Here is an 18,725-nt window from a genome sequence, read left to right on the forward strand (position 1 = left end):
GTAACAGAAATATTAGTCTAAGCATTACATAAGCTTTTTATAGAGAAATCTTGGCTGTGAATAAGGTTGATCAATATTATATCATATATAAGTAAGCCAATTAGATGACAATTTACAGTACTGAACTTCTATAGCACTCAATGTAATATAAAAATAAGTTATTTAATTTGTGAGTAAAATTCCCTACTCACTCCAAAATAAGGAGAACATTTACTAATGAAAGTCCACAGACTTGACAAAATGTAATCCAGCAGCTCCATCCAGCACCCTGTCCAGAGCATGCAATATATATGTACGTGCATCAAAAAGCACTTACCAACTCTGTCTGGAAGGACTTCAAGAGCTGACACTCTTTCATCTTTGTGCAGTTCTAGTCCATAGACGCAATCAAATCCATCATACTTAATAAGGTAGAGAGAAGGATTTACAGGAACCTGATCAAGAACTGTCCCCTTCCATTGTGTTACAGGTCCACTCCCTTCTTTCCATCCATGCTGTATTCTGCACCCTACAATATTTCTTCGGGGCTGAGAAATGGGTTTGCTAGGTCCCACGTTGTTTCGATGCTTTCTGTATATAGATACAAACAGGATTAAGCAAGTGTGCAGAAAAATGTTGTTTATTCTATTTATAATCCAATGTAGTTCAATGTTTTATTTTAACATACAAGTATTCCTTATTTTTTTATTTAATGTTGGACAAATTCTAATGCAGCTTGTATTATAGTGCACCTCTTTTTGAATAGGCCAAATTACTGTACTAATTGCCTTTAAATTATTTAGGAAACATACTACTACAATAATGAAAAGAAAAACTATGGTCCTGTGATCAGTTGCTATGCTGCCAAATAATTTGAAACTAACTGAGCTGGCCAAATTTTTGCCGTAACAGATTTTCAGCAAAAATGCAGTTTTATAAAAAAGAAAAAAAAGAAAAAAAATGTTTTGTAGGAACTTATCAATTTTAACAAAAATTGACAGAAAAAGATCCAAAAGTTGCATTTCAATAGTGTTGGCTAAAATCTTTTAGTTTCTACTTTAATATTAAAATATTATATTCTACATTACACATCTGGGATGGTTTAGGTATACTTGGTCTGCCTCCGCATAAGAAGCAGATTTGGGTGACCTTCCGAGGTCCCTTTCAGCCCTACATTTTCATAATCCTACATATAAAATATAATATAAAAAAAGTTTAAACATTTCTTGAATCAAAACTATGCTGAACTGACATTTTTCTGAACTTTCAATTTGTAGGAAATTTTGAACTTTCAGATTTTTGCTCAGATTTGGAATGAAATTTTTTGAAATGTCAGAATTCCTTGCCAACTGAACCTTCTGAAAGCACAACTCACTTGTTTTAAAAGGTCAATTCAGACATCAAAAGGAAAGTTTAATTAGAGCCATGCCTATCTCTCTTATTAACAAGGCATCAGTATTTGTTAGATACTTAACTAATCTGAGGCCAATATGAAGGATGCCTCTCACACCCACAAGCAGGATAAGCAGCCGCAATTAGCATTTGTTGGTCAACAGCTGTTTTTGTAGTAGTGTGTTTATGTATTTTCTCTGTTCTCCATGCCTACGCTGGAGTTCAAGTAACTTTTCAAACTATCAGTAAGTGCAGCATCGCCTGAGAAGTGCTCATCAAACATAGGCGTAGCATGCCAACAAGAAAAGCACTCTTTTGACGTTCCTTTTCAGTACAACGCCACTAGGGTCAGCTGCAAGGAAGGAGCAGTATGGAAGATTCTCTTTAGAGTGAGCAGTGAGGACTAGCAATCCACTTCTGCTCCTCTCTCTCTTCAGTGGTTTATTCTTTCTTTATGGAACCTGCCACCAAAAACAAATTGCCAGCACGAACCACTTGCCAATGGTTAATATTGCCAAGTCTTCATCAGTTATGGTTGTGAGAGATCTTACTTTTGCTATCTGACAAAGTACCAAACTGTATCTAGCAGTATTTAACATTTAAAAGTCTTATTTCATTAAAACAAGTGACAATTTATAGCATCTATGTAGGGACTATATGGTTACCAGTATATTGTAGCCATTTTCAAGAGATATAAATATATGTATTAAATTATTTCATATATTTATTTTAGCTTGCAGTAATCTGCACCATTAACACACTAGTCACATGGCTTTCAGATTAAGATAAATCATTGTTTTTTCTTATGATAAACTTTAGATAATTTTAGTAGTTTTACAATAAATACTGTTTGCTGCAACCTTGCCAACTTCATTTAACCTGGTACAAATATTTACACAACATTAATTGCTCTAATTATTAGAAACTGAATGTCACAAAAAGCAACCTATACCATTCTCAGAAAAAAGTTAGCAACAGTGTAAAGCATTCTCAGCAGTAGCTAGCAGCCTCTCAGATCCGTTACCTACCTTGCAGTAACTGAAGCTCAAGCTGCATAGTCCCTAAGGGTATTCTTGCCCCAGGCACTGGAAGATTTTTCAGTTGCAAGGTCCATTGATCTGTACCTGCACCCTACACCACCTTGTGCTCTGAATCAAGGGCATTAAGGGGTGGCACAGTCTAACCACCTCTCCAGTTCCTAGTTCTACCCTGAATCAAGAGAGGATGTGAGAAGAGAGGAAGGAGGGTGGGTTGTGCAATACCCATAGGGACCACACATCTCAGAGAACTCCAGTTACTGCAAGATAAGTAACCTTACTGTCTTCTTCGAGTGCTGTTCCCTATGGGTATTCACTGTAGTTGACTTGCACGCAGCACTCTTTGGAGGAGGAGGGTAAAAGCAAATATGCTGTGCCACAGATCGCAGGACAAAAGTAGGCATCTGATGGTGAAGCTTGAGCAAGGGCTTGATGTCCAATAAAAATGTGACTCAAGCCCCAAGGTGCCAGTCTAAAGATTTGAGGTGAATTCTTTGCAGGGAAAGCACTGAGGTAGCTTGTGCTCTGGTTGGGTGAGCCCTGGCACTCTGTAGCAAAAGGGGCATTCATAATCCCATAGCCAAGGAGGATGCAGTCCAAAGTCAATTTACAGAGTCTTTGCAAAGGAACTGCTTCTCCTTTTATTCTCTCAAGTATCAGAGGGGTAGCCGTGTTAGTCTGGTTCTGTAGAAGCCACAGGATTCTTTGCTGTTTCATTCTCTCGGTGATGGAAACCCATAGTCTCAGCAACTTCCTAAAGGACTTTGTCCTTTACAAGTAGATGAGAACTCTGCAGACATACCTGTTACTGTGGGGTTTGGAGAGGAAAATAGGCAATTTTGATTCAAGTGAAACCTGAGATGGAATCTCAAGGGGACTATCTCTGTGAAACACCATATAGGGAAGGGTCTGCCATGTGGGGTCTGTTCAAATGGTGGGCTGAGAGAATCAGGTTCAGGTTCTAGAGAGATGTAGGTTTTCATAATTTTGGGGGGGAGGGGAAGAGAGATTCTAGTAATACCCTTTAAGAATCTCACAGCTGTAGGATGAGTGAAAACTGAGCAGCTCACCATCAGAGGATTGAAAAAGTTAATAGCTGCTAAATATACTCACAAGGAATGAATAGATAGACCAGATGTCTTTAAGGACGTATCTTCTCCAGACTCAACAAACCCAATTTTTTAAGTTTTCCCTCAAAGGTCATGTTTTCTAAACCTTTAATCATTTTTTGTTGCTCTTCTCTGGACTTTCTCCGATTTGTCCACATCTTTTCTGAAATGTGGCACCCAGAACTGGACACAATACTCCAGCTGAGGCCTGATCAGCATGGTGTAGAGCAGAAGAATTACTTCTCTTGTCTTGCTTATAACACTCCTGCTAATACATCCCAGAATGAGGTTCTTTTTTTGCAATGGTGTTACACTGCTAACATATAGTTAGCTTGTGATCCACTATGACCCCCAAATCTCTTTCTGCAGTACTCCTTCCTAGGCAGTCATTTCCCATTCTGTATGTGTGCAACTGATTGTTCCTTCCTAAGTGGAGTACTTAGGATTTGTCCTTATTGAATTTCATCCTATTTACTTCAGACCATTTGTCCAGAACATTTTAAATTTTAATCCTATCCTCCAAAGTACCTGCAAGACACCAGCTTGGTATCGTCCGTAAACTTTGTAAGTGTACTCTCTATGACATTGTCTAATCACTGATGATTGTAGAGTGTTTCCTGCTGTTAAGGATGGTTTGGACCTCTTCTGAGCACAATCTCTTTGTCTATCCAAAAACCATACTGCCAGATTGAGGGACCCTGGCTTGCAATGGTTGTTCTGGTCTCCGTTCTGAGGCCGTAGGTTCAGGAAGGGTTGTAAGCACATGCATGGGTAAGAGGTGCAGGGGGTCTGATATTTCAGTGTGCTCTTTGCTTTTGGTATGGTCAGTGCAGATACATGCTCCCGTGAGCTCTAGACACACCCCTATCTGGGTGTGGAGTCTGACTAGATGGGAGAGTAGGGGAGAAGCAGTCGTTTTCTTCAAGAATTAACGAGGCTATTTATCCTGCTTCTTATGGGGACATTTACCCATACCCTCCTCATGTTTCTGTTTAGAGAAGTCCTCAGATTTGATCAAGGATCCTGAGCTAGGGAGTGCCAGTGCGGGAGGGGCACTACTTGGTAGCTCCAGTCCATGTGTTGGGAAGCTCAACATCCAGGATCAGATTGGGGCCCCATGGAGAGCTCAATTAAATATTTGCAAAGCTAGAACTCACAGGACTGTTTAGTTCATGGGGGAAAGAATGGCAGTTCTCACACTTAGAAGGAATGTGTAATTCCTTGAGATAGTACAGGCAGCTCTTGTGAGGATCACTAACGAGGAAGACCTGGAAGGCAGGCAATTCATGCCAACCCTTACACACTTGGTTGAGAGCATGAGGTGGTGTAGAGTTCAGGCATGGACTGCTACTGAAAAATCTTCCTGCCTGAGGTGAGTGGAGCACATGCTCACCCGCAGTGAATATCAACAGGGGCCTGCACTCAGAACAAATAGTGCTTTGCAGAGATCCAAGACATGACAGATAGTAGTGAGATCTGGAAAAACTGTTCATAGAATGCTTCCATCATTCTACAAGGTTGCTGAAGTAGGAAATGTACTATTCCATCAGATATAATTAGAACTATACATTCACTGGGAACTGCAATTTCTCTCAACTCCAGTCTTGCATTCTCCATGAAGAAATTCTTAGTGGGCAGTTCAACAGTATTTTCTTTATTTTCAGATTTCACTTCTGTCACAATTATATGCAGTCTTTAGCAGTATTTTCTAGAAAGGCTTTGAGTGGCCACCCTGGCATCACAGGTTACTATAACACATATACAATTGAAACCTTTTCCCAATTAAATACAGCAGAAACGTGAAGTTCAGTATTTTTTTTTAAATAAGCAACTTTTGTTAAGTACATTTTCAAAACATGCGTGTTTAAGAGATATAACAGGTCTTTGCTAATTTCTCTTGTTCTTTTCTCTTGTTTTTTGTAACTTTTCTTACTAAATATATCCACTACAATGTCAGTAATATTTCATTAGGAAGGAATCAGTGATGTGAAATTTGTTCCTGCACAATGAAAATCTGATTTTGTGTGCAGTAAGTTTACTTCAACACAGAGTTCCACGCTAAGACATCTTTTGATTAACTGTTTGGTGAATAAGCGTAATTCTTTCTGAATGCTAACTGAAAAAAATCTATTAGGACAAGTGTTCAAAGAGACACTACCGAGTTTAAATAATTTTAAACGAGTTTTTGAACGTTACCAATACCTTAGAATTAAATTTGAACTTTTAGAAATATCTATTCCCCCGCCCAACACATCATTTATGCTGTTTATGCTTTACATTTCACTCATTTTAGACTTAGTGAACCACTAAGGGATAGCTCAGTGGTTTGAGCATTGGCCTGCTAAACCCAGGGTTGTGAATTTAATCCTTGAGAGGGCCACTTAGGATCTGGGGCAAAATCAGTACTTGGTCCTGCTAGTGAAGGCAGGGGGCTGGACTTGATGACCCTTCGGGGGTCCCTTCTAGTTCTATGAGATAGGTATATCACAATATATTATTATTATTAAATTTGTTTATAGTCCATTTCACTTTCTGGTTATAATGCATATAATTCTTCAATATTGGGACTGCAAATAATTCAGGGGGATACTTAAATAAAAACCACTTGTCGTTTTCAGTGAAATGAAGTTCCACAATCATTTTAACTTAAATTTTGGGCCTGAACTACCTTTAAAATAACTAACAAGCTTCTAGCTCATAGCTACTTTTAAACACACCACTGCCTAAAGAAAGTATCATGAATGCAAACTTACAAAAGTAAAAGCGAACCAGTATCTCTTCCAAAAGACCCTGAATTTATGAATAACTATTTCCAAAGTGTTTTACAGTCTAAGAGACACCAAAACAGGTTATTATTATACTAAGATTTACAATTCCAAATTAAGGTCATACATGAGGAAAATATTCTAGTTTAGTGCTACTTTTAAAAAAAAATGAATGGTTTTACAGCACAATTAAAGTTGTTTGGGTGCTCTAACTGTGCTTTTCCAACTTTAATATATTTGGATTTTTTAAACTTAATCTTAACTCTCTATTTCCTGGTCTTATGCTGCTTGTTTCTGGGGTAATTACAAAATCCTTGTAATATATTTTACCCTAAGTTAGTGATATGTATTTTTAACCTTAACTCCATTTTAGCAGTTTGTCTCGGAATAGAGCCCAGAAATCTTAGTTCCTCCAACATGCTGCTATCTATCAGATAATCATGTAACTCGCTGGCAAACTGTATCATGACCATCTCTACCAACCAGAACAAACAGAGCATTACAGATGAAACAGCAGCTATCTTTAGTAGAAGCATGCCATCCTGCTGAAACAGTAGCCTTCTTTATTCAGGACATGGATAGCTTCAATCCCATTGGAAACCTTCAGTCTCATTGTAAATTATGGAAAACTATGGCCATTAAGAGTGAAGACATTTCCCTCCCTCTACCTTTCTCCATTATATTCACAAATCATTAATAACTGTACTTACTTGGAACCTATCTTGAAATGGGTTATCTATTTTGAAGGTGCAAAAGGTAATAAAAATGAGCCATTTATTATCAAAAGCAATCTGAAAAAAAAATGAGATTTCTTAAAGGTTCAATTTTAAACTAAATTTTAACTCTAAGTACTCAGTTTTGTTGAAAACCCCTGCAAGTTAAATCTTTATCCACTAGTTATCTGCTACAAATCTGTGGATGATGCTCTGTATTCTTTGTATATAATAAAAATGTTTACTCTTTCTTCAGTCCAAAACAAGTCCAACTTGAACAAAGGCGCTACCATCTCTCATTAGTATTGCAGAGAATAGGCTGTCCTCTTATTTAGAGATCTTCCTTGAAATATGATAGAGCCGGTACTTTGAGTTACCAAAGTGAAAGGTGAGAAGCACCACTATGATTGCACTACTGCAACTGCTATACTTGCATTTCCTGTCTCCAGTTGTTCTATAATGATGCAGAGGAACCTGTTGCAAGACACAATAATGGTGTAAATACCTGTGCCCTGTAGCAAAAATTTCTGTGCAACACTAGTTGAGTTATAGGCATTCCAGAGGCTTACAACACTGGTTGCAATGCCTAATGCTGTAATGTAGTAAGCTGTCAGGCAGCCAAGTCCCAAACAATTAAGGGCTTTGTAGAGGGCACTATATTAGTACAACCTGGTAGGTAACTGGGGTGGTTTGCCCTTGATTGGAAAGGTCAAGTCCTATCTAAGCACAGATAAAGTGCACTTTTGGCTACTGCTGCTACTTGATCACCTCACCATAGCCTAAGACCTAATAAGATTCCTAGATTTTGCAGCTTTCTAAAAAAAAGTCAGAAAGAGGCTCCTCAGTCTAGGGATTTGTCCACATAAACCTTGCTAATCCCTTCTTGATGTTTCCCCCAGCCAATCATCTCCATCTTGTGAGGCTTAAGCAGCCATTAACTGACATCATCCAGTCCCTAGTCTTAGTTAGGCACCAGGAAAGTAAAAGGGGAAGTTAGAGATGTGGTATTTACATGTGTTCCATTTTGAGTGCATATGCCTGATGTGCTGGAGAACAGAATGCTTTAGTCAGCAGTGTCTGCTCATTGCACCTGCTCCCTTGATTACCTTAAGCCCTTCCCCCTCAAGTAGGGTTGCCTATTTTAGTTGGACATATTCCTGGAGGTTTCATCACATGACAATCTTTAATTACAGATTAATCTTTAATTTCTGGAGACTCCAGAGCAATCCTGGAGGGTTGGCAACCCTACCCTCAATGCTATACAGGTAGGTGGGGTGGTGGCATGACCAACTGATTCTCAGTTCCTGCATCCCCATCAAGAGCAGACTATTAGACTTGTTAGTATCATGGAAAGTAGGGTGGGTTGTGAACACATGGAAATACCACTGTGAGTTTACTTAGACTGCAATGCAGCGCTCCCAAACTGGGCATCTGAACTAAGTAGTAATGGCTAGTGAAAGTATTACTCCAAGCAGCAGCCCTACAGAAAATCAGCTACGGGTATTTCCTTGAGATGCTGCAGAAGTGACCTGTGGGCTCGTAGAATATAACCTAATACGACCTGGAAGTTCTAAATTGGCCACCTCATAACATACCTCTATAAAGTGTGGCACCCATTTAGATATTCTCCGAGTTGAGGCTGCCTGACCCTTGGATTTCCCAGCAATAAATATAAATAGCATAGGAGGCTGCCTGAATGGTTTTGTTCTAGTCAAATAAAATGACTTAATATTTAAGTCTTTTATATGTTACAAGATTTTTATATGTTAAAAATATAAAGGGAGGGGGAAGGGATAGCTCAGTGGTTTGAGCATTGGCCTGCTAAACCCAGGGTTATGAGTTCAATCCTTGAGGAGGCCACTTAGGGATCTGGGGGAAAAATTGGTCCTGCTAGTGAAGGCAGGGGCTGGACTAGATGACCTTTCAAGGCCCCTTCCAGTTCTAGGAGATTGGTATATCTCCAATTATTACCTTTATTACCTATTTAACCAAATTCCCTTTAATGCTGTGTAACTATAAATGTAGTGCCCTCTACCTATTAAAAGGTCTCTGACCTTCAGTTGAACCTTAGTTGATAAAGGAAATATATATTCAATAATGGAATGTGTAATTTTACCTTATCTTACTAACATAGCCCATATGTCCAGGAAGGAACCCTTGGATACTAATAAGGATCTCTATTATTATAGAAGTGTGTTATAATAAACCAGCCTGATTAATTTATATGGGGTTCTTATAATCCAATTATGTTCTGTGATAAGAGTTATTTGTTATCACAGATGTTTTCTGTGATTTATCAAATGACCCACTGAAAGATGTTTTTAACTCATTAGGCTTGTTCCAACAGGTATTCTTAATAATAATCGGAATAGAAATCCCTTTAGTTTATCAATCATGTAAGCTGAGATATCAAAAGAAATTCCATAAGTAATTAGGTAAACTGAGATATCAAAAACAAAACACATGGTTTTGGGGAAAGTAACTTTTCCTTCCCTGCAAAGAAATGTCTTTGTTTCACATATTATAAAGGAAAGTTTGGGGTGTTAGTTTGGGAGTGAATAAACTGCCATCATTCTGCCAGTTACAAAAGGGAAACAAGCTGCTGTCTTCACCATTTGCAGGAGGTGGGAAAGCATATTTTCTTTTTTATATTTTGTATACTGCTGTATTCATCTTTGACCAATGACCTCTGATTAAATAATTCCAATTGAGCTGGTTATTTGACATCTCAAATCTTTAATAAAAATTCCAACATGCAAAGCTCAAAGGACACAAGAGTATGTAATGCAGCCTCACAATTGAATTAATGAGACTTTGGGAAAAACAGATAAGTGAATGGACTGATTTAAATTAAAATCAGAGATAAATTTCTTCCTAAAGTAAGGGCATAGACAGAGTGTAACTTTCAACGTAAAAAATGCAGTGATTGCTTGCAATTCTCAGACCCTGGGGATTGTTTTATTGAAGGAAAAACTCTAAAAAGACCTTTCACAAACTTTAACAAATATGAGAAAAAAATTGGATGGTCTTGAATTGGGGGAGGATGTGCTGAGATAGCCACCAAACAAAAACAAACAATGAGCTTAGCAACAACCCAGAGGTTTATAAGAATAATAGATACTGAAGGATCTGACAGACTGATGTCTCGTACGGAGAAACATTATGCTGGGAAGCCCAGGATGAAAAATGCTTCAAGTTTGGAGTATAATTTGTCTTCGTGGATTGCTTTCTGCCCTGAGTCCATATGTTGTGTATATCACCAGAACAAGTTTTCTCCAAGTCTGTTAACCAGACAGTTTCCATACCATGACGTGTAGTGATAAAAAAACTGGATAAATGTTTTCCCTGTTATGAGCAACTAAGTCTAGTAGAAGTGGTAAGAGATATTGGCAATACCAAGAATTTCTGATAATTTGTGTTGCCCGCTACAAAAAATACAAGTATTTCCTGTGTTCTGGATGGATGAAAATGTGTTTTGTAGCTCAAGAGCTGCAAACCAATCTAGAAGATCTATGAAAGGAAGTATGGAGGGCAGAGTTACCACTAGAAATCTGAACTGGCACATTAAGAAATTTAGATCTCTCAAGGCCCACATTGGATGTCAGTCTCCAAATTTTTAGAGGACTAGAAAAATATCAGGAATAGAACCCTTTCCCCAGATATTGAGGGGAACCTCCTCCATAACTCCAAAAATCATGTGTGACTAAGCCTCTTGTTGAAGGAGATTTTCATGAGGAGGTGGCTCTGAAATCGGATGGGGAAGATGATTTGTGGGTAAGAATGCCTTAGAATTGACTAGAGTAACCTATCTGAATTAAGTACCCATCTGTTGCTGGTGATACTGTTCCATATTTTATATTATTTCCAGATATGGTCCCAAAAAGATGCGGGGAAGGGATAAAGATCCTCCAGGATTGGTTAGCAGCTCTTGATATATACATCAAATTACATCTTAGAGCAGCCGTAGCAACATCTGAAGTTGATGAAGGTATCCACGCATGTATATGTTGTTGTTTCTTAGAGAAACCTGATGCTCTCTGATAAAGAGGATTAAAAAAAATAGTAACAGACTGTTTCAGCTGAGTATGATATTGAGACTGCACTTCCTTATATTGCGAAGTGAGATGCCTAATAACCATAAAGTGGCATGAGAGTTTCAATGTATGTAATAACTCATCAGTTTTAGAGCTGACTAGATCCCTTCAAAGGTGAGGTCTTCCAGCATAGTTTGAACCTCCTTTGGCAACCCAGAAAACTGAAGCCATGACACACACCATGTAGTAATTGGTGCTCTCTTGATGCTGTAAAAGCAGCATAAATGTAAGCTTGTAGGGAGGCTTTTTAGCTATTAACTATGTAGAAAAGATTTAAATGCCTTTCTGAGGTCTGCTGGAAGTTTATCAAGATACTCAGACACTGTAATTCAAGTAAGATGATAATCTGACAGAAAAATCTGATAATTCACTATGCAAAGTTGAAGGCGAGCTGATCATTTCCTAAAAAATCCAATCTTCTTACTACCTTCTCCTTTGGAGTTACTCTAAAGGACTGATATTTCCAACTTCTTTTGTGCTGCAGTCACATCTAAGTGACATCCTGGAGTAGGATGCGTATAGAAATATTTAAAACCTGTTTAAGGGAACTGATACTTTTTTTTCAAATTCCTAGAGGTTGGTGGTATAGATTCCAGTGTGCCATAAAAGCTAGGCTTATTCTAATAGGTCTTCATTTATAAGTAAGGCAAGCCTCTCTGCTAAAGACATGAAAAGTCTCCAATAATTCGGACCCTACCAAATTCACAGCCATCAAAAATGAGTCACGGACCGTGAAATTTAGCCTCCCCCCATGAAATCTGGTCTTTTGTGTGCTTTTACCCTATACTATACAGATTTCACAAGGAAGACAAGCTTTTCTCAAATTGGAGGTCCTGACCCAAAACAGAGTTGCAGGGGGGTCGTGGTAGTGTCACCTTTACGTATGTGCTACCTTCATAGCTGGGTGACCGGAAAGTGGTGCCTGCTGACTGAGGGCCCAGCTCTGCAGGCAGCAGCACAGAAGTAAAGGTGGAAATACCCCATACCATGCCATCCTTACTTCTGCGCTGCTGCTGATGGCGGCTCTGCCTTCTGGGCTAGGCTCCCGGCCAGCAGCTGCCACTCTCCAGCTGCTCAGCTCTGAAGGCAGCGCTGTCGCCAGCAGCAGTGCAGAAGTAAGGGTAGCAGTACTGCAACACCCCCCCCATCCAAACTCATTTTTGGGTCAGGACCCCTACAATCACAACACCATGAAATCTGAGATTTAAATAGCTGAAATTGTGAAATTTACAATTTGTAAAATTCTATGACTGTGAAATTGATCAAAATGGACTGCGAATTTGGTAGGGCCCTATCAATAATGTATTCTTTTTCTTGAACAGTCTGAGCTGGTATCTCTCCAAAGCTTCTGCCATTCTGCAGACCAATTCTCGAAATGACTTATAATTATCTAATGAAGATGCCTGAGGAGGAGTCAGCCTCACTCTGTGAAGAAGATGGAATATGCTCTGGAAATGTTTCAGAAACTTGTTGCTGAAATATATGTTCATGCAGAAACTGATGAAGAAAAGAGTCCGGTTCAACAATACTTACAGATTGCTGTGACTGCTTTTGCATGATAGGCAGATCTGAGGGTGAAGGAGATTTAACCCTGGAAACTGAAGCTGAGGAATATTTTGATTTAGGATAAGGCCATGGGGCCAGCGAGGCCAAGCAGTCTGTTCATATGGAAAAAATGAAAGTGGCCAGGATGGAGGAGTACCAACTAGGGTCTTTGAACTAACATGCCTATATTTTCCCATGTCTGTCCTGACTCGCAAACATATATGGGTCATAGAAAGGTACCACCTTAAAAGGTAAGAGAGTGAAACATCCCCACTATCAGAAGACTCATGCCCATCCTCCTGTAAAATGGGAGGCTGCTCCTGAGGTGCTCAGAGAATTACTCATTGAATGGGCTTACCAAAACTACCACCCTTAGAAAGGATACCAACTGACAAACATCTAATATGATTGCATGGAGGAACAACCAAAACACTGTGTACTTCGTACATTCTGTTTGCATATAAAATATAATAGAGTCATGCCCAAGCTTCTACTAATTGTTAGTTCTGTGATCCATTCCTCTATCTGTTTGAACATTGGATGGAACACTGAGGAATACATTTGATGACTGGCAACCTTGGATTGTCACATACTATTTTGTAGAAGAGTGTACACTGAAAAAGAACAAACAGGTTTTTGCACTTAGAAAAAATGTTTAATAGTCATACAATGCACCTGCACTCAGTTTTTGTCTTCCAAGTGTCCCATCAGAAAACTAGCCAGACCCAACCTATTTAGCTGTTAAAAAACAATGAGATCAAACATGTCCAGACTATCATACCTTCTCCTCCCTCAGACTAGCTCTTTCCATCATCTACTTCCTCTTAAAATCACAAGGTGAACAACAAATTAATCCCCTTTTTTTTGGGAGCGATGACAGTGTGGAGGGTGATGAGATACCCCTAACAAAAAATAAAGCATCCTTATAAAGTGTTGCAGTATTTCCAATCACCACATTTGAAAAAAATAAGTATGGGAAATCTCCATGACAAAAGTGTATTTGAAATGAAATTACTGGAACACAAGTAGTAATAAGAAATCTATTATATGTCTGAGGTTATTTTCCAGATGCAGTCATTAGTAAAAATACTTGATGAGAATAGCTTTATACTGACCTAGTCACAACACACCACTTAGGCAATGAAGTTACTATAGTCTTTCCTTGCCACTTCCTCTCCCTGAAGTCTTCAAGCAAGCTATAGCATTTTATTCAAATGCTCTTGTTTCTCAAGTGATGGTGCTATTCAAACATCAGTAAATTTAAAAAGCAAGCATGTGAGCAAAAACACTTGTTTTCTACACTGCATATCTGCCAGTGGATATATATTACCTGAACACAATCCCATACTGTTCCTAGAACAAAAAGTAAAGGCTGGAACAGCAGTAGTAAGAACAGAAACACATGTTTCTAACAAGGTAATTTTGGGTAACAAACCCTACACTGGGAAGTACAAACAGTTGAAATTTATAAAAATAAGTTTTAGAAATAGCTTACTTGTGAGAAGTTCTCTTCTTCATCATGCTGGCAGACACTCCTGCATGCCCTGTAACAGAGAAAGCAGCACATAAATGTCTGAGAAATGAACAGATTACGTTCATGCAGAGTGCTAAGAAAGGCTGCTGTTTTGAATGCCAAGATATAGATGAAGTGCTGCAATTCTATGGGAGTTAAATATCTAACAATAAAAAACAAGAATGTAAGTCTCCTGAGTTAAAATCCTAGAATTAATACACTTCTGGAGCTAAACTTGCATGAAAATACACTTAACTTCTACTCAGATGTCAGATTAAAACAGATAGTGGTTGTGGTCAAGACCTGTATGTCCAAATTCCAAACACAACAATGGCGGGGAGATTCCCACACCGGAGCCATTCTTTAAGTGACAAATCTGAGGAACTGTCCCAGAATAAGGTGTCGAGAGAGGTAGTTTTGGAACAAACTGATAAATTTAACAGTAATAAGCCACTCAGACCAGATGGTATTCACCTAAGTGTTCCGAAGGAACTCAAATATGAAATTGCAGAACTACTAGACATGGTATGTAACCTATCACTTAAATCAGCTTCTGTACCAGATGACTGGAAGATAGCTAATGTGACATCAATTTTTAGAAGAGGCTCCAGAGGCGATCTTAGCAATTGCAGGCCAGTAAGCCTACCTTCAGTACCAGGCAAGTTGGTTGAAACTTTAGTACAGGACAGAATTATCAGACACCTAGATGAACACAATTAGACAGGGGAAGAGTCAACACAGCTTTTGTAAAGAGAAATCATGCCTCACTAATCTATTAGAATTGTTTGAGTGGGTCACCAAACATGTGGACAAGGGTGATCCAGTGGATACAGTGTACTTGGATTATCAGAAAGCCTCTGACAAGTACACTAAGTAGCCATGGGATGATACGGAAGGTCCTCTAATAAATCAGTAACTGATTAAAAAGACAGAAAATAAAGTAGGAGTAAATGGCCAGTTTTCAGAGAGGTAAATAGAGTCCACCAGGGATCTGTACTGGGACCAGTGCTGTTCAACATCTTCAAAAATGATCTGAAAAAAGGGGTAAACAGTGAGGTGGCAAAGTTTGCAGATACAAAATTACTCAAGATAGCTCAGCCCAAAGGAGACTGCAAAGAGTTGCAAAGGGATCTCATGAAACTAGGTGACTGGACAACAAAGTGGCAGATGAAATTCAGTGTTGATAAATGCAGAATACTACACATTGGAAAACAATTGCCACTATACATACAAAATGATGGGGTCTATTACCACTCAAGAAAGATCTTGGAATCATTCTGGATAGTTCTCTGAAAGCATCCACTCAGTGTGCAGCAGCAGTCAACAAAGCTAACAATGTGAAGAACCATTAGGAAATGGATAGAAATAGATTATATAATGCCACTATATAAATCCATGGTATGCCCACACCTTGAATGCTGCATGCAGTCCTGGTCATCCCATCTCAAAAAAGATATATTAGAAATGGAAAAGCTATAGAAAAGGGCAACAAAAATGATTAAGGGTATGTAACAACTTCTATATGAGGAGAGATTTAAAAGACCTGGGGACTATTCAGAGTGGAAAAGAGATGACTAAGAAGAGATATGATAGAGGTCTATAAAATCATGAGCAGAATGGAGAAAGTGAATGAGGAAGTGTTGTTTACTCTTTATCACAACACAAGAACCAGGAGTCACCTAATGACATTAATAGGCTACAGGTTTAAAACAAACAAAACGAAGTACTTCTTCATACAACGCACAGTCAACCTGTGGAACTGACCCAATATGGCCAACCTTATGTTCGTAACTTTCGAATATATGATATAGAATTAATATCAGCATTATGTGTGGTTTCACAGTACTTGTGATGGCCAACTTTCGCACAGTGTTGAACCTGACAACACCTTTATAAAGTTAAGTACTGTTCTCATTTTAGAGGAATAAGCAGTGAGGGTTTACTTGCCCATCACTGGTCACACAGTAAGTGGCAAAACTGGGACAATACCCTAGATTTTCAACTCTTAACCCTGTGCTTAATCCATTAAACCAAGTTGCTTCTCTGGATGACCTGAATAAGTGTTGAAGTCTTAATACTTACTGAAATATAGTTTAAGCCTGCCATGTTCGTTCATAAACAAAAAATAATGGGGTCCCAATGTAGAAATAAAATTATTTTACAGAAAAAGTTAAACAGCACTAATTAAAAAAAAAAAACCACGGGATTTTATATGGCCATTTTTGTTAATCAGAAATTCAAATAAAAGAAAAGCTGAAGAGACAGTCTCTTAGATATCTGAAACCTGACTGCTTCTATCTTAAGTAGGCATATAGGCCCAAAATGTTAGGCCGTATTACTAACCTCCATTCTAGCAAGTTATTTAGAGAAACAAAACTTAGTTAAGATATTTAATTGACTCATGAAATCTGTTTGAACACCAAGAGTGATAAGGAACAAATACTGTAAAATGTGAAATCAAGGCATCAAGTTAACTTCTCACTCTCACTGCCTCCGGCTGACTAGTTCAAAATTTAATTACTGGCTATTCAGCCCAAGCAGTAAGAACAATCATCATCATTGGAATATATGGGTGTTTGTAAAGGAAATAAATTTTTTGTACCATGCAATCAAGTTCTTTCACACTTCTGCAGTAACTCGAAAAACCTGTACTCCACACTCATTCTATTCCCACGTAAAAACATTAAAATTACTTACGTAAACATGACTATACAAAATACATATTTATTGCATTGCCATTTAAAACAGCATTAAAAAGACCGGAAATGACCAGTTAAGGCAGTTGACAAAATATTTTATCTTTTCAGTTCATACCCATCAATGAACAATACTGACTCTGAAAAATAAAATGGGTTTCTAGGATGTATAAAGTTAATGCTGACCCACAAGACAAAGTTTTCACGTCAATATTGTCATTAACTGAATGCAGAGTAACAGAATATTAAGTTACCTTAATTGGTTACTCCCAGTCTTCTGCAGTTAATTATTTTGTACCAGGGTAAGCTATTTTAAAAAATGGTACAACTTTAAAGTTGGAGATTAAACAAAAACAAAACAAAAAAAAGCTCAGTGATATCTGGTTGGTATAGGAAAAGACAGTTACTTATCTCAGAATAACTGGTGTTTGAGATGTGTTGTCTATATATTCCACTCTTAGTGCACATGAACCAGAGATCAGAACCTTGGCCCCTGCCTGCACCTTAAATGTCCTCAACCACCTCTCCACCCCAAGGTAAAAAGGGCAAATGGGCCAACTACTTCTGAATTCTTTTGCCAACCAGAATCCAAGTAACTATAGATTCAGATATAGCAGGGTAAGAAGGGCAGGTCATGGAATACACAGACAACATATCTTGAGCAGCAGTTAGTGTAAGGTAAGTAACAAGTCTTTTCTTCTTTTAGTGATTGTCCATACGTACTCTGCTCTTGGTGACTCAAGGAGAAACGGCTTGTGGATAACTTGAGTCTTAACAAAATAATGACTAAAAGACCACTTTGCCAAAGCAAGCATAGGGTCTGAATGGATAGCACAGTGTTTTGTGACTATATGAATTGAACTCCAGATCGCAGCTCTACAAATTTAAGCAGTAGGGACATTTCTAAAAAGCTGCAGATGTAGTGTGATCTCTATTAGAGTGAGCTTTTATCTGAGCAGGAAAGATTAAGTTTAGCTATTTGATATTAGTGAAATACAGTATGAAATCCATCTGGATAACCTCTGGGAACAAATTGCTTCACCTTTCATTCTCTTGACATAAGCAATTAATAAACTAGAAGACACTGGGTGTCTTAGTTCTGCAACTAAATAAAGAGTATGTTAATGTCTGAGCGTAACTTTTCAGAATTATTATGTTTTGAAAAGTAAACAGGTAAATTAACAGTTTGATTAACATGAAAATTAGAAGTTACTTTGGATAGACACCTTAAATGAGACTCGACAGACCACATCCTTATGAAAAATGGTAAACGGTAGGCCTGCTGTTAAAGCTTTAATTTCTCTCCCACTCTAGTAAGAGTAATGATCAAAAACAATGTTTAAAAGGTGATGTAATGAACATGTAGCCAACAATTCAAATGGGAGACCCACCAGATCAGCTAACATCATGTTAAGTTCCCATTAGGGAAGGAGGTCTCAAATTGGAGGGAATACATATACTAATCTCTTTAGAAACCTAGACACTGTAAAGGATGAAAATATTCTGTGCTTTTGAATCTGCTGATGATAGGCACATACAGCTACTAGTTGAACTTTTATAGAACGAATTGAAAGACCAGATGATTTCATTGAGAGTATGAATGGAAAAGTCCATTAGGAACGGTGAGATATGCTGAGGTTCTGTCCAAATGGTAAATCTTTTCCAGTTGGCACTGTAGGTCAATCTTGGAGTCCTTCCTTCCCACTATCAATCAAAATGCTCTGGACATCCCTGGAACAAGATTTTGCTCATCAATTAGGTAGCAAACATCCAAGCTACAAAGTGCAGAGACACTGGGTCTGGATGAAACATCTTCCCATTTAGTCACTTTTTCTTCAAGAATCATTAATGAACTGATCTCTATTTCTGTGAACGTATTAAT

At 38.3% G+C, this 18,725-nt stretch overlaps 1 protein-coding gene across 4 annotated transcripts in view; it reads right to left on the reverse strand.

Annotated features, from left to right (window-relative positions):
• Positions 1–18,725, reverse strand: part of SPIN1 (spindlin 1) — a 104,560-nt gene that overhangs the window by 6,591 nt on the left and 79,244 nt on the right. For all 4 annotated transcript variants that reach the window (XM_039544952.1, XM_039544951.1, XM_039544949.1 and 1 more), the window contains 2 exons: positions 14,130–14,178; positions 317–570 (listed from right to left, as the gene is read on the reverse strand). In XM_039544952.1, coding sequence (XP_039400886.1) covers positions 317–570; positions 14,130–14,178 — 303 coding nt within the window. The remainder of the gene's footprint in view (positions 1–316; positions 571–14,129; positions 14,179–18,725) is intronic.

The sequence above is a fragment of the Mauremys reevesii genome, linkage group 6, assembly GCF_016161935.1.
Source record: "Mauremys reevesii isolate NIE-2019 linkage group 6, ASM1616193v1, whole genome shotgun sequence".
In the NCBI taxonomy this organism is placed as follows: Eukaryota; Metazoa; Chordata; order Testudines; family Geoemydidae; genus Mauremys; species Mauremys reevesii.